This window comes from Anguilla anguilla, chromosome 2 (genome assembly GCF_013347855.1).
Source record: "Anguilla anguilla isolate fAngAng1 chromosome 2, fAngAng1.pri, whole genome shotgun sequence".
Taxonomy (NCBI): Eukaryota; Metazoa; Chordata; class Actinopteri; order Anguilliformes; family Anguillidae; genus Anguilla; species Anguilla anguilla.
Window position 1 is genome coordinate 63,442,715 of NC_049202.1, and position 13,766 is coordinate 63,456,480.

The window sequence follows — 13,766 nt, forward strand, 5'->3', positions numbered from 1 at the left end:
ACTTTTTAGGTAAACCGTAGAGACATCTAAAGTTATTCATTGTCATTGAGGTAAAAGAAGACCACTAGGTATCACATCTACATTCATAAATGAGCACATTATCACTGTACGCTAAAAGAGGTCCAGATACAAACGCGCCTGTTCTAGGTGTATCTGTAATCGATGATGAGCTCAGACATGATGAGATATACTGACATCACCTGCTTTTTCACAGCTGTCAATTGCAGTAGTGTTTTATCTGTATGTATGTATGTACATTATGAGGATAATACAGTAAAATCCAAGAAGTAAATGAGTGCTCTAATCAGCTTAAGAGCATTTTTTGCAATCTTTATGGAATGTGTCACATTGCAAAAATATTCAAATCATAACTACAGGAGCATTCATTCTGAACTTAACTTATAAGAATTGTAACCGTATCCACTGTCCATAGTAATGCTGGTGTGAACTGCCTGCTGTGTTTTATTCTCCTCCAGGAGGGGGCAGCAGTGCTCCTCGTAATGGAAATTCTGACCTTCTGAATTTATTTTGTTTTTCTCTTTCCTCCAACCCCCTGAGATTTAAACAAATTCAGTGCATAGTATTTCCTATAAAAGTCACTGAGAATTACCCTCCCAACTCAGGAGAATCACCTTCTTGACAGCGAAGGAGACCTGTGCCTGACAATGGAAACAATTGTAGCATTAGCAGTGTTGCTGGGAACGTTATCGTGTAAGTGAGCATGCTGTATTCATATTTTTATTTTAAATTAAAAATACACTGTGGTGTTTCCCAAAATGTGACTTTTGAATAAGATTAAATTAGCTTTTTTGTTCATGTTTGCTGCTTGTTTCAACAACTATACTACCTATTGGTATATCTGACTATTGTTTTTATTTCTGTCTCCACAGATGGTCGCTGTGTTGAACTCACTCAGCCAGGCTCTATGGTAGTAAAACCAGGAGAGACTTTATCTGTTTCCTGTAAAGTGTCATATTCACTGAGCAGCTATAGTACGAACTGGATCCGACAGCCTGCAGGGAAAGCTCTGGAGTGGATTGGATATATAGCGTCGGGTGGCGGCACTGGTTATAAAGATTCACTAAAGAGCAAGTTCACCATCACCAGAGACACCTCCAGCAGCACAGTGACTTTGCAGGGGAGCAGCCTGCAGACTGGAGACACAGCTGTGTATTACTGTGCCCGATACACACAGTGCAGCAAAGCCACAGCAGACCTGTACAAAAACCCACCCTGATGAGTGTTGCGGCAAAACACAAACATTTAAAAGCTCTGTGAAGTCTACACCCCTAGTGATCAGAATATAAATTAAAATATTTTCCATTGTTTGTGTAGCATTTGTGCTGATGAAATGCAAATCCCATAATGGTTTAGGACCTGCCTTTGTAATTCAAAGGTTGTAGATTGAATTTTGAGCAGGAGAGCATGGTAAATGGTAAATGGACTGCATATATATAGTGCTTTTATCCAAAGCGCTTTACAATTGATGCTTCTCATTCGCCAAAGAAGTGAGGGATTAGGGGTTATGTGTCTTGCTCAAAGACACTTCGACACGCCCAGGGCGGGGTTTGACCCAGCAACCTTCCGGCTGCCAGACAATCATTCTTACCTCCTGAGCTATGTCGCCTCCAAGGCTACAAAGCATGCATTGTAGCCTTGGAAATGATTTTTCTAGATTGTTTGACTAAAAATCCACGTGCATCAATTGACTTTGTGGAAAATAAAATTTTAATTTACTGTTTCTATTATGAAACCATGAATCAACAGGTAATAAATGCATTATGAACATCCAAAAGGTGAGTGCTTTATAAAGTCCTTATTCCTCTATAAATAAAGTGGAATGCAACCCATTTCTGACATACTTTATCAGTACATTTTAGAGGCATGTACTGTAGTAATTTTTGCCCCTGGTGTAAACAAGATCTTCTCCTCTGTACAATTTATTCATATGTAAATAAGTAAATCATCACTGTACTCAAATAAAAGGATCAGATACAAACCCTCCCTGTTCTTGGTCTATTTACGGAATATCTATATACAGCACTGGATATGTATACCTCAGAAGCACAAAAATACACAGAAGACATTCACATTTGTTTTTTTAAGCAGTTACATTTTTTTATCAGGACAATATGCTTAAATAAAGACAAGACAGCCCTCTCGATGGAATGCATCTCATTTTGCAGATACTTATATCATAACTTTGTGAACATTCAATGTGAACTCATTCCATTCCCATTGTTACTGATCTTAACTTTGCTTAGTTATGCGGGTTGTGGTAGTCTGCTGTTTTAAATTCTCCTCCAGGAGGGGGCAGCAGTGACCGTATAATAGATATTCTGACCTTCTGAAATGATCTTCATCTTCAGATTTTCTTAAACCCCCTGAGATTTAAACAAATTACACCCACACAATTTCCTATAAAAGCCACTGAGAATTCTCCTGCCATCACAGGAGCATCACCTGTTAGAGAGAGAGGGAGATCTGTGTGTCACAATGGGAGCAATAATAACATTCACAGTGTTGCTGGAAGCTTTATTTTGTAAGCGTGGATACTGTATTCATTTATTATCTTTTGAAACAATATTATTCAATATATACATTTCCTTCCTATCATTTCATTTTTCAGTAAACTTAACTAGTAGATTTTGCATTAACTATTTTCTTTGATAATTGCATTAACCTTTGCATAATTATCTTTCTCTTTAATCTCTTATACAGATGGTCACTGTGTTGAACTCACCCAGCCTGGATTTATGGTTTTAACACCAGGGCCTGTAAAGTCTCTGGGTATTCCCTGACTGATAGCAGCTACTGTACACAGTGGATCCGGCAGTCTGCAGGGAAAGCTCTGGAGTGGGTTGGATGTGTCTGTGGTGATGGGAACACCTATTACAAAGATTCACTAAAGAACACATTTACTGTGTCCAGAGACACCTCCAGCAGCACAGTGTCTTTGAAAGGGAGCAGCCTGCAGACTGGAGACACAGCTGTGTATTACTGTGCGCGAAAGTCACAGTGAGAGAAAGTCATGTAGGAGTGATACAAAAACTACTTCACACTTCAGTTCACACAGTCAGCAACAGAAACAGTGTTGTTTAAATAAGAATTCACTGTAGCCAAAAGTATTAACCTAATGTGAAAAATTTTAATTTTTGAGAATTTAATATATTTGTCCACAACAAATATCAATGACGTTATTATAAAGAATGAATGAATGAATGAAGAATTAGCATAAAAGTCATCAGAAACAGAATGTGAATAAAAGAGATGGAAAAACCTAGAGAAAACACATTTAAAATGGAAAATTCTGTGGAATAAATTACTCTTAGTAAAGAATGTATTTGAGCTGGCAATTATATGCACATTCATGGATTATTGGTTATAGCTGCACACGATTTACATATTGATTAACATTGCAACAGTTTCCGATGTGAAAAGACATTTGGAGTTGTTTCTATTGGATGTGCTTAGTTCTGGGAAATATAAGTTGGAATTGCTGTTATCGGGTCTTCTCACTGTACCAATCACAAAAATCAAGCACAATCACAGGGACACTGTACTGAAGAAGATTCAGCTGTTTGGATAGGATTTTGAATTGAAATCCTGATTCACTGCTGTCATTAAATATTCCATGACACCCATCACCATAATAGTTGTTGGGGGGCACGGAGACTCATCAGAATATACCTGGTGATCAGTATATTATTTGAGCTGCTCTTACACGCTCAGATTACATTCCTCTGGTTTAAATGGTTCTCTGCGAGCAGCATATTTCAGTTTTTCGTTTTTTTTTTGTTTTTTCCTTCAAAGTATCTGCTGACAAATAACTCATTTTAGACTGAAAATCAGTTCTTAGAGAATATGAGTTGACAATAAAAATACTTCTGTTCATCGAGATAAAAATACTTTCTATGGGCCTGAATACCTACTTTAGGCAGTATATATCTGGAGATCAGGATATTATATGAGCCACTCTTACACACTGAGACAACATTCATTTGTTTAAAGTGTCCTCTGAACAGCAGTACAGTAAAGATCACACTGCTGCAGACAAGATGCTTTGGAGCAGCAGGAATGGAGCAGAGCTGCATGGCTACTGAACATGGAACATGACTCTTTAAATAATGTCATTTCCCTCTTGACTGTAATGCATATTATGTGGGAAACCATAAACTACAACCTTACAATCTAGCAGTTTTCATGTTGTATTTGCAGTCTACAGCTCTGACTGCTCTATTTAAACAGTGTGTGATCTGCCCACCCAGTGAGGAGGAGTTCATGCAAACTCTGAGCTCTTCCTTCTACATTTACCTCTCTGCACGGAGGGAGGAGGGACTGTTGTTGGAGACTGACTGTAGGACTATAATCACAGACTGCAGTCAAAGACTTTCACCATGACTGTTATAACCAGCCTACTTCTGATCACAGCAATCTTTGCCAGTATGTTTAAATTTCTCATTCATTTAGTTTTTACTGAAATGTTGATTTGTGAGGTTGTGGATTGTGAGTTCTGAATCTTCCTTAATTTCACAGGTGTTAAATGTCAAACACTGATTGAGTCTGAACCAGCAGTTAAAAAGCCTGGAGAATCCCACATGCTGACCTGTACAGCCTCTGGGTTCACATTCAGTAGCTACTATATGCACTGGATCAGACAGGCTCCTGGGAAGGGACTGGAGTGGGTAGCTGAGATCAGGCCTGATAGCAGTGCCACATGGTATGCCAATTCTGTTCAGGGAAGATTCACCATCTCCAGAGACAACAGCAAGAACCAGCTGTATTTACAGATGAACAGGCTGGCAGCTGAAGACACTGCTGTGTATTACTGTGCCAGAGACCCACAGTGAGAGAGAGTGAGGGGAGAGCTGCACAAAAACCTCTTCCCCTTTATCACACAGTGCTACTGTATAGAACTTGATTTACTGGCCAAATTAAATAACAATACATTTTTAAAATTAAAAATAAATATCAAATAATGTTGGTGTCTATAGTTTATTGGATACACATGTCTTCATCAGAAAGAAAAGAAGCATGTTCCCATAAGCTTTTCATATTGATCATATAACAATGCTAATTTGGTGAAACAAAACCTTAAGACCTCCTCCACTCAAAAAACGTGTTTTCTTAATGTCAACTCCTTTTGGACGCATGCCTTTCACTATGCAGATTGATTTTTGAGCAGAACTTGTCACCAGAGAGCCCTTTTCACATTCTTCCACTGAAGACGAAGAGCATCTCCTTACTTCCCTGAAAATTGTTTTTATAGGATTTTAAATTGAAATCCTGACTCACTGCTGTCATTAACTATTCCCTGACGCCCATTGCCATAAGTGTAGGTGAGAATCAGGGATGCTGATCAGAATATATGTTTGTTATATGAAGCGCACAATAAAGCTTGTGTGCGTCTCAGAATTGCAGACTGTGTGGTTTGTAGGGAGAGGAACATCAGAACCCGTTACATTGTTTTTGAGGCAAAAGAGTACAGTAAGATTACAGATTTGTACAGAGTACCATTCAGTAGTATTTCTCTTAATTTAAATTAGCACATCACTTAGTATATAACATTTGCATTTTCAATTAGTTTACGCCAACACTAGTTCCTGACACAATGCTACCGGTTCTAGTCATAACTGTAATTTACTAATAAAAACACAATATAAACAGATATGTTGAGATATACACCTGCTTTTTTGTGGGAGCACAAACATTTACAAATATCAGCTGTCATTTGTTTTCCCTGAAGTTACCAAGCAAATGAGAAGGACAGCACTCTTTTGTGTTTTCATCAATCTAGTTGGAATGTTGTACATTGTGCAGATAATAAAATCATAATATCTTGAACATTCACTCGGTATTAACCCATAAGTAATGTTACAGATCAAAAGTCCAGAGCAATGTTGATGAAAGCAGTCTTCTGTTTTTTATTCTATTCCAAGAGGGGGCAGCAGTGCTCCTCATAATGGATATTCATACCCTCTGAATTTATTTTGTTTTTCTTCTTCCTCCAACCCCTAGAGATTTAAACAAATTCAGTCCACTGTATTTCCTATAAAAGCCACTGAGAATTCCCCTCCCAACACAGGAGCATCACCTGTAAGACAGAGAGGTAGATCTGTGTGTGACAATGGACGCTATTGTAGTATTAGCTGTGTTGCTGGGGACTTTATCTTGTAAGTGAACATGCCCTATACATATTTTGTATTTTAAAATGTAAAAGTGATGTGATGTTTTCCAAAGTTTTACTTTAAAATAAGGAGTTTCTTTTTGTTTCCACAAACATATTGAATACTTAAATATTCACAAATGTGTTTTTTTAACTTCTATCTCCACAGATGGTCACTGTGTTGAACTCACACAGCCAGGCTCTATGGCTGTGAAACCAGGAGAGTCTCTGACCATCTCCTGTAAAGTCTCTGGGTATTCCCTCACTGATAGCTATTGTACAGCCTGGATTCGACAGCCTGCAGGGAAAGCACTGGAGTGGATTGGAGTTTTTTGCTATGATGGAAGCACTGCTTATAAAGATTCACTGAAGAGCAAGTTCACCATCTCCAGAGACACCTCCAGCAGCACAATGTCTTTACAAGGGAGCAACCTGCAGACTGGAGACACAGCTGTGTATTACTGTGCCCGACAGCCACAGTGAGAGAAAGTCATGTGGGAGTGATACAAAAACTGCTTCACACTTCAGGTCACGCTGTCACCAATAGAAACAGTATTTCCTACATATGAATTCCCTGTATTCAGAAGTCTTAACCTAAAGTCAACAGCTGAAATAAGCAAATTTAGTTTTCTTAGGATTGAATATATTTTTTCCGCAACAAATGTCAATAATATTTTTATAAAGAATACCTGAATGTAGAATAAGATGAAAAGTGGTTAGAACCTGACATGAAGTAAGAGCAGAAAAACACCTTGGGATAAGAAATTTCAAATGTAAAACGCTGGGGAAAAAATTACTATTGGCCAAGACTGTATTTGAGCAGGCATTTATAAGTGTATTCATAGGTAATTGATTATTATATCTGCATATGGTTTACATACTGATTAACATTGCAAATGTTCCCTATGATAAAAGACATTTGGAGTTGTTTCTATTGGCTGTGTTTAGTTCTGGGAAACATATGTTGGAATTGCTGTTATTGGGTCTTTTCTCTGTCCCAAGCACAATAATCAAAACCTGAGTACAGTCACTGGGACACAGCACTGCAGGACATTCAGCTGTTCCGATAGGATTTTAAATTGATATCCTGACTCACTGTTGTCATTAAATATTCCATGACACCCATCACCATAAGAGTTGGTGGGTGGCAGGGAGGTTGATTAGAAAATATCTGGAGATCAGAATATCATTTGAACTGCTGTTACACAGATAACCTTCCTCTGGTTTAAACTGTCTTCTGCAAGCAGCATATTTCAGTTTTTACATTTTTTTTTAGAGTATCTGCAGACAAATAACTAAATTTTGACTGAAAATCTGTTAGAGAATATGAGTTGACAATAAAAATAATGTGTTCATGGAATTTGTTACCTAGAAAAGAAATGTGTTATCTAGAAAAAAATAAATAACTTTCAAGGGGTCTGAATACTTTCATAAGTATTCTGGAGATCAGGATATTATATGAGCCACTCTTACACACTGAGACATCATTAATTTGTTTAAAGTGTCCTCTGAACAGCACTACAGTGAAGATCACATTGCTGTAGACAAGATGCTTTGGAGCAGCAGGAATTAAGCAGAGCTGCATGGCTACTGAACATGGAACATGGCTCTTTAAATAGTGTAATTTCCCTCTTGACTGTAATGTATATTATGTGGGAAAACATGAACTACAACCTTACAATCTAGCAGTTTTGAGCTCTTTCTTCTACATTTACCTCTCTGCACTGAGGGAGGAGGGACTGTTGTTGGAGGCTGACTGTAGGACGATCATTTCCGACTCCAAAGACGTTAACCATGACTGCTATAACCTGCCTTCTTCTGATTACAGTGTTCTTTACAAGTAGGTTTGAATCTGTCATACATTTAATATTTACTAAAATTTTATTTATGAGGTTCTGAGTTCTAAGTCTTTTTTTTATCTCACAGGTGTTCAATGTCAGACACTGACTGAGTCAGAACCAGCGGTAAAAAAAAGCCTGGAGAATCCCACAAACTGACCTGTACAGCCTCTGGATTCACATTCAGCAGCTACAATATGCACTGGATCAGACAGGCTCCTGGGAAGGGACTGGAGTGGGTTGCCTACATTGGCACACAGAGTACACCCATCTACTATTCCAAATCAGTTGAGGGAAGATTTATTATATCCAGAGATGACTCCAACAGTAAGCTGTACCTGCAGATGAACAGTCTGACAGCTGAAGACACTGCTGTGTATTACTGTGCCAGAGACCCACAGTGAGAGAAGTCAAGCCTGAGCCCTGACAATATCTCTCTACATGAAACTGTCACCACAGCAGACTTCAGGGAATTCATGTTTTTATTGTCCCTTATTTTTATTGGCACATTCTTCACTGGTTTAAAGAAATAAACAGCACAGTGATAAACAGTTCAAGAAAGCACTGGAACAGTGTATGATGTTGTTACATGAGAGACATTCCTCAACAGGTCTAATCTAACGTTTCTATGTGCGACACACTATATTATACTTCCTTATTATCATTGAGGTAAAAGAGTACAGTAAAAGTGCAGATTTTGTATAGAGTACAGTTTAGTACCATTTCTCTACATGTAAATTAGCACATTGCATAGTCCATCCCATTAGTGTTATAAATTAGTTTACGCAAACAGCAGTTCCTGATACAATGCTACCTGTTCTTATCATACCTGTAATTCATTAATAAAACAAACTATATAAACAGATATATTGAGATATACTCCTCGTTTTTCATTGGAGCACAAACATATACAAATATCTGCTGTCATTTATTTTCCTTGTGGTTACCGTTTGTCACCCAGAAAATAAGATAAGACAGCACTCCTGTGTGTTCTTATCAATCGAGTTGGAATGTTTTATATTGCGCAGGTATTCAAATTATAACGTCTTGAATATTAATTCAACATGAACCCATAAGCATTGTTACTGATCTTAAATTATGGAGCAATGCTGGTGGAAGCAGTCTGTTGTTTTTAATTATCCTCCAGGAGGGGGCAGCAGTGCTCCTCACAATGGATATTCTGACTCTCTGAATCTTCCTCCAACCCTCTGAGATGTAAACAAATTCAGCCCACATTATTTACTATAAAAACCACTGAGACTTCTCCTCCCAACACAGGAGCATCACCTGTAAGGCAGAGAGGGAGATCTGTGTGTCACAATGAGAGTTATTGTAGCATTAGCAGTGTTGCTGGGAGCTTTATCATGTAAGTGAGAATGTTATATTCCTATTTGAATTGTAATTAAGATTCTTCTGTGAAATCCTCCAAAGATTTATTTCTAGATAAAATAAAATGAGTTGTCTATTAGTTTTTACAGTTAATTGTGTAGTTATTTTGCTTATTAATGTACTCACAAATACCTTTTATTGCTGTCTCCACAGACGTTCACTGTGTTGAACTCACACAGCCAGGCTCAATGGTTGTAAAACCAGGAGAGACTTTATCTGTCCCCTGTAAAGTCTCATATTCAGTTAGCAGTTATTACACAGCCTGGATCCGGCAGCCTGCAGGGAAAGCTCTGGAGTGGATTGGAGTTACATGGGCAGATGGAAGCACTAGTTATAAAGATTCACTAAAGAGCAAATTCACCGTCATCAGAGACACCTCCAGTAATACAATGTTTTTACATGGGAGCAGCCTGCAGGCTGGAGACACAGCTGTGTATTACTGTGCCCGATACACACAGTGCAGTAAAGCCACAGCAGACCTGTACAAAAACCCACCCTGATGAGTGTAGTGGCACAACACAAACATTTAAAAGCTCTGTGAAGTTTGCACCCCACATGATCAGAATGTGAATAAAAATGTTTTCCTCCATTTGTGCTGCAGTGTGCCGATAAAGTGTAAATCCCTTAATGTTTAAGGACCTATGTTTGTAACTCAAAAGTTGTAGTTTAAATCCCTCCCTGGAGAGTATGCATTGCAGTTTTGAAAATGTTTTTCCTAGATTGTTTGACTAAAAATAAATCTGCATCAATGGACTGTATGTAAATTTATAATTCTCATTTACTGTTTCTATTCTGAAACCGTGGATGAATAAGTCATAACTCCATTTTGAACATCCAAAAGGTGATCTTTTATTGCCTTAGGAAAACCTTATTATACTCAAAATGCAACATTTTAGAGGCATGTAGTTTGGTATTGCCACTGATCTGCTCCTCAGTACAATTTATGTACATACAAATGAGCAGATCATCACTGTACTCAACTAAAAGGTCCAGATACAAACCTTCCTGTTCATGATATATTTACAGAATATCTGTAGACAACAATATACTGGGATCACAGGATATTAGTCCCCAGAGAAACACAAAGATGCACAAATGCTCCTCATTGTGGATTCAGTCCACAATATTTCCTATAAAATTCATTTACAATGTGAGCATCATTGGTATAACAGATAGGAAGCATCTCATACTGCAGTTCTACTCAAAACCAGCTTTTTCTGTTTAAATATGACCACAGCCTCTAAGCCCTGGAGAGGTCAGAAGGGCAGCTCACTGCAGCTCATCTGCAACACAAACCATGTTCCCTGCATCTCTGCTGAAGGTCCTGGCAGCTGCATCCTGTGAGTTTCTGTTTCTGACCAACTGTGTAAAACCAGAGGAACACCCCACCCAAAAATAAATTAAAAGAAGAATAATAATTATTCTGGCTCTGGCTTCTGCCTACTGCCACACAGCCTTGTAATTTTTATATTTTCAGTTGAAATGTCATGAAATCCATATTTTTTTTCTGTCTTAAAGTGTCCATTTCCAAATTTTGCTATATTTCCAACAATTTTATCAGCAATCAAATAAAAATAATTCTTTCACATTATTTTGTGTGGTATTAAGTAACATTCTCACACATCTGCTGGAAAGTTTTGAGATTTGAACAGCATCTGGAGAGCATTTTAATGACGGGAAAATAGCTATCAATACTTGATTTAGATGTGTTGCATTAGAATTTTAAATTCATATATTTTACAATATTGCCAATATTTGTACAGGAATGAAACATTTTCTGTAATGAAACATTCAATCAGTAATATTTGTGGAACATTCAGACCAACTAAGCGTTTATATACACACTGTACACTTTATGTAAATAGGAATTCCCATGAGAGGCGGTTATGTAAATCTCATGAGCCCCATGTTCTTTAAAACACAGAAATTACAGTACATACTCAGTGACGAGCAGCACTGTTCACTTCTTGTCTTTTGTTGCTGTAAATGAAATAAAATGGAGGCCTTAGTATTCATCATAGCTTTGCTGTTTGTGTTTAAATGTAAGGACACAGCTGATTTCATTCCCTCTTTCCTCCTGTCTCACAACACTTGATTGAGTGGTGCTACAGCACTGGCTATAGAACTGTTGTAAAACTGTGTTTTTGTCCCCTTCTGCAGATGCTCATTGTGACATCACACTGACAGAGTCTGCTCCACAGATGAAGAAGCCTGGAGATTCCGTGAGGATCTCCTGCAAAATTACTGGATTCTCACTCAGCAGCTACAATGTGCACTGGGTTCGACAGGCTCCAAACAAAGGGCTGCAATGGGTTGGATACCACAGTGGTTCTTTTGACGATCGTTTCAAAGTTACAGGAGATTCATCCAACAGCATTGCTTACTTAGACATCACCGGTCTGCAGTCCTCAGACACAGCTGTGTATTACTGTGCCCGAGAGACACAATGAAAGAGTTTAAGGCCCTGCTGCACAAAAACACTCCACAGATGATTTAGCAGGCAATGTGTGACTGGCTGTGCTGTGTGGCCTATAGACATTTTCCGTTATTGTTTTTCTCCTGGATTTCCACCATAAGGCTTCATCACACATTTTTAAACAAAGTTGAAATTAATTTAAGAAAATAAAAAATACATTTAATCCAACTTAATTATATGTGCTCAAGTATTCCTCTATATTAAGTTCCCAGTGGATTCAAAGTGAGCAATAGCTTGAGTAACAAGTGAAAGTTTGTAAAACACAAAGACTGCAGACTTTGGCAAGATTACACAATGGGGATGTAGACGCAGGAGCATGTTTTCTTTGTAATATTTTATGAGATACATGATTTACAAAACAAGCTCCTGAATCAAAACCCTTGAACATAATGCATATACACTTCAACGATATGGCAATAAACAACACAAACTTTTAATTTGTCCTTTATTATTTTCATTTTATAAATGGTAATAACATAATCATTCATTCCACTGAGATTTCTTAAACACATAATCATCCTAATTTGCATAAGTTGGGTTGCAATGTTGGTGCACAGACATGCATATTTAACTAGACAGGCAAGCACACCTTCAGCTAACCTAATCTTGTGAAGCCACAGAAGTAAGCCAGTACTGCACATGTTGAGTGCAAAACACTGGGGCTCCCATTGAAGTGAATGAGGAATGTCAGACTTTTGAAGGCAAAATAAAACTTTCCAGATGATATTTTGAAACTCCATTAATGATCATTACATTTCATATGTAAAGCAGATTTTTTTCAAAAAGCCAATATGTAATAAAACCTTTTTCTGGATTTACCAACCATTATTTTCAAACATAATGAAATGTATGATCACAAGAGATTGACTGAAAAGATTACCTTTGGTTGTTATATCACCTTAGTTTTCTACGTTGAATTCAATTCGGCAAGTGAATTGTCATTATTTCCTAGGCTTCACTGCTTGAACCCTCCTAGACTCCAACCCTCACCCGTTCCTATGTACACTCTACGCATTGGTGGAAGCAGTCTGCTTTTTAACATTCTCCTGCAGAAGGGGGCAGCAGCACTGATCATCCCATCCATTATTAATACAGCTCATCCTGAGCAAGGTCACGGGGGGTGCTGGCTGGTGCCTATCCCAGCATGCATTGGGCAAGAGGCAGGAATACACCCAGGACAGGCTGCCAATCTATCGCAGGGCACACACACACACACACCATTCACTCACACACTCATACCTATGGGCAATTTAGAGTGTCCAATCGGCCTACCTGCATGTCTTTGGACTGTGGGAGGAAACCGGAATACCTGGAGGAAACCCACGCGGACACAGGGAGAACATGCAAACTCCACACAGAAAGGCCTAAGCCGAGATTCAAACCCATAACCTTCTTGCTGTAAGGCGACGGTGCTACCCACTGCCCCACCGTGCCACCCAGCACTGCTCATAATATGAAAATTTTGGTTAAATAAGACTAGTGTTACAAATACAGGGTCCAGCGTTTAACAGTGGATATCAAGCTGCTTTCTGTAGTGTGGTCAGATGCTGTCTGTCTTGAACACTCTCATTAGACTGACTTGTGTAATGTTGTGGAATGTAATGAAACAAACAAGGAACACAATGACAGGGCATTTACCCGCAGACAGGTGCACACAATGCACTTTGACCACAGTCTTCTTCAGTGGTGCCTGCATGGGCCCAGTTTGGTCTGGGGCATCAGCTCACACAGGTGAACAGGAGAAGGGGGTGACTAGTGCAGATGACTGGATTCAGCAGTGGTGGCCTGTTGCTTGTATCCAGCTGATGGTAAATACAGCAGCATCAGCATTCTGAATGAGCAGGAGGGGCCTGATAGTACCTGCAGGGAGACCCAAGGAGAGAGCAGCATCATCCAT

At 38.6% G+C, this 13,766-nt stretch overlaps 1 protein-coding gene and 3 gene segments (V, D, J or C); all 4 read left to right on the forward strand.

Moving 5' to 3' along the window:
* Positions 1-621: 621 nt before the first annotated feature.
* LOC118220472 lies at positions 622-1,237 on the forward strand. The segment is given in 2 exon segments: positions 622-711; positions 891-1,237. Coding segments are annotated over 2 exon segments (393 nt in total).
* A 3,103-nt stretch (positions 1,238-4,340) lies between these two features.
* Positions 4,341-4,865, forward strand: LOC118220496. The segment is given in 2 exon segments: positions 4,341-4,443; positions 4,537-4,865. Coding segments are annotated over 2 exon segments (360 nt in total).
* A 1,220-nt stretch (positions 4,866-6,085) lies between these two features.
* On the forward strand, positions 6,086-6,649 carry LOC118220391. The segment is given in 2 exon segments: positions 6,086-6,173; positions 6,336-6,649. Coding segments are annotated over 2 exon segments (360 nt in total).
* Positions 6,650-9,288: 2,639 nt separating this feature from the next.
* Positions 9,289-13,766, forward strand: part of LOC118220446 (titin-like) — a 435,810-nt gene continuing 431,332 nt past the window's right edge. Inside the window, exons 1-2 of one of the 3 annotated variants that reach the window (XM_035404312.1) lie at positions 9,289-9,370; positions 9,547-9,846. In XM_035404312.1, coding sequence (XP_035260203.1) covers positions 9,325-9,370; positions 9,547-9,846 — 346 coding nt within the window. In that variant the 5' untranslated portion in view covers positions 9,289-9,324. Of the gene's footprint in view, positions 9,371-9,509; positions 9,847-11,330; positions 11,436-11,553; positions 11,836-13,766 lie in introns of those variants that run through there. The other 2 variants (XM_035404315.1, XM_035404314.1) reach the window with 2 other exon arrangements.